We start from the raw sequence: 1,296 nt of genomic DNA, 5'->3' as shown, positions 1-1,296 counted from the left end.
TCCCAAGCGGCACACTATAGCAGTACGCCACCGGGCCGGCCCCATTTTTGCAAAATCTTGAAAGTAGTGGTGCCATAGCAAATTTCTGGCAAACAAGCAGAGCTACTCATTTACTCATTCTTGAGAACTTAGTGCAAATTTATAGCAGTGTCCTGGTCTCAGAGTGCTAAAATTGTCTTTTAAGTATGTTGTCTAACATGTTAAATTAACAAAACTAATAACCTTCTTGTAACAGGTTTTTGAGTTCTTCAATTCGTTCTTCATAGTAGCTTAATTCCTCTAGATACCGACGATGCATTTGTGTCAATTTCTCCCTCTCGATACTGACGATGCATTTGTGTCAATTTCTGTTGATGTACATTCTGCAATACTGACATGTCATGTTGATGGTCATCAATTTCCTGACTTTGGTTCTGTTTAAGTTCCTTAAAAAATAAAAACAAAGTTAACCATATTTATGATCAATAAATTTACCTAAGCTATTTATTTTACTGTTGTCCAAAAATCCATTTTATTAAAAATAATTCTCTGAATATGTCAAGGCTGAAAAGAATTTAAACACAGGCCCCAAATTAGGACAATTCTGAAAGACTACACCCTTCCCCTTCTTAGACCTTAAAAACAGTTTTTCTACTCTTAAAGAGGGAACACCAGCACGAAAACACTGAAACAAAACATAAGCAAAAATATCTTTTCCTAATGACATAGTCCACCAATACCAGCTAACAACCCTCTGGCCAATCTGTATCTGTTATCCTACTATCCCCATCCTCTCACTCAGCCTTTCTATCTACCAGTCTTGATGGGAATTCCAAATTGCCAACCAAGGTGCCTTGCTGCCCAAGTTGAGAAGACCAGTGTCTCCCAGGAACCTAGATCTTGAGCTGAGTTCTCAAAAGAGAGAAATTGGTTGGACGGGAAGCTTTATGATAGCTGCACCTTCAAGAGTCTGTCTGCTGTATCCCACTACCTAGATTCCTGACACTGTCCCCCCTCCTGTCCTTCCTGTGACCAGAATGCTCATCTCTTCCTCCAGTCCTATGGATGGACTACACCAGGTCCTTCCAGTAAATCCTCTTTTCCTTTACTTAGCTAGAGATAGTTTTTGCTGCTAACCAAGAATCCTAATCTATAAATTAGCTTCAACTTCCTGAGAAAATAAGTATAGGTATTCTTTAATCTGGTGCACTTATTTTTGTGCCAGCACTGGGCTAACAGCTTTATATTTAAACCTCAAATAAATAAATAAATAAAAATAAAAAATATAAACCTCAAAACAATCCTACAAGGTAGGTA

The 1,296-nt window shown here is 38.0% G+C and overlaps 1 protein-coding gene across 1 annotated transcript in view; it reads right to left on the bottom strand.

Annotated features, from left to right (window-relative positions):
• The window catches only part of LOC103583769 (thyroid receptor-interacting protein 11-like), a gene marked incomplete at its 3' end in the record, with an annotated part of 1,785 nt that extends 1,483 nt beyond the window's left edge, over positions 1 to 302 (bottom strand). The window contains exon 1 of the mRNA XM_008564998.1: positions 223 to 302. Coding sequence (XP_008563220.1) covers positions 223 to 298 — 76 coding nt within the window. The remainder of the gene's footprint in view (positions 1 to 222) is intronic.
• Between the last annotated feature and the right edge of the window lie 994 nt (positions 303 to 1,296).

This window comes from Galeopterus variegatus, unplaced genomic scaffold (genome assembly GCF_000696425.1).
Source record: "Galeopterus variegatus unplaced genomic scaffold, G_variegatus-3.0.2 Scaffold27936, whole genome shotgun sequence".
Classification (NCBI taxonomy): Eukaryota; Metazoa; Chordata; class Mammalia; order Dermoptera; family Cynocephalidae; genus Galeopterus; species Galeopterus variegatus.
The sequence above is the reverse complement of the archived record's forward strand: the minus strand, read 5'-3'. Positions and strand labels throughout refer to the sequence as shown.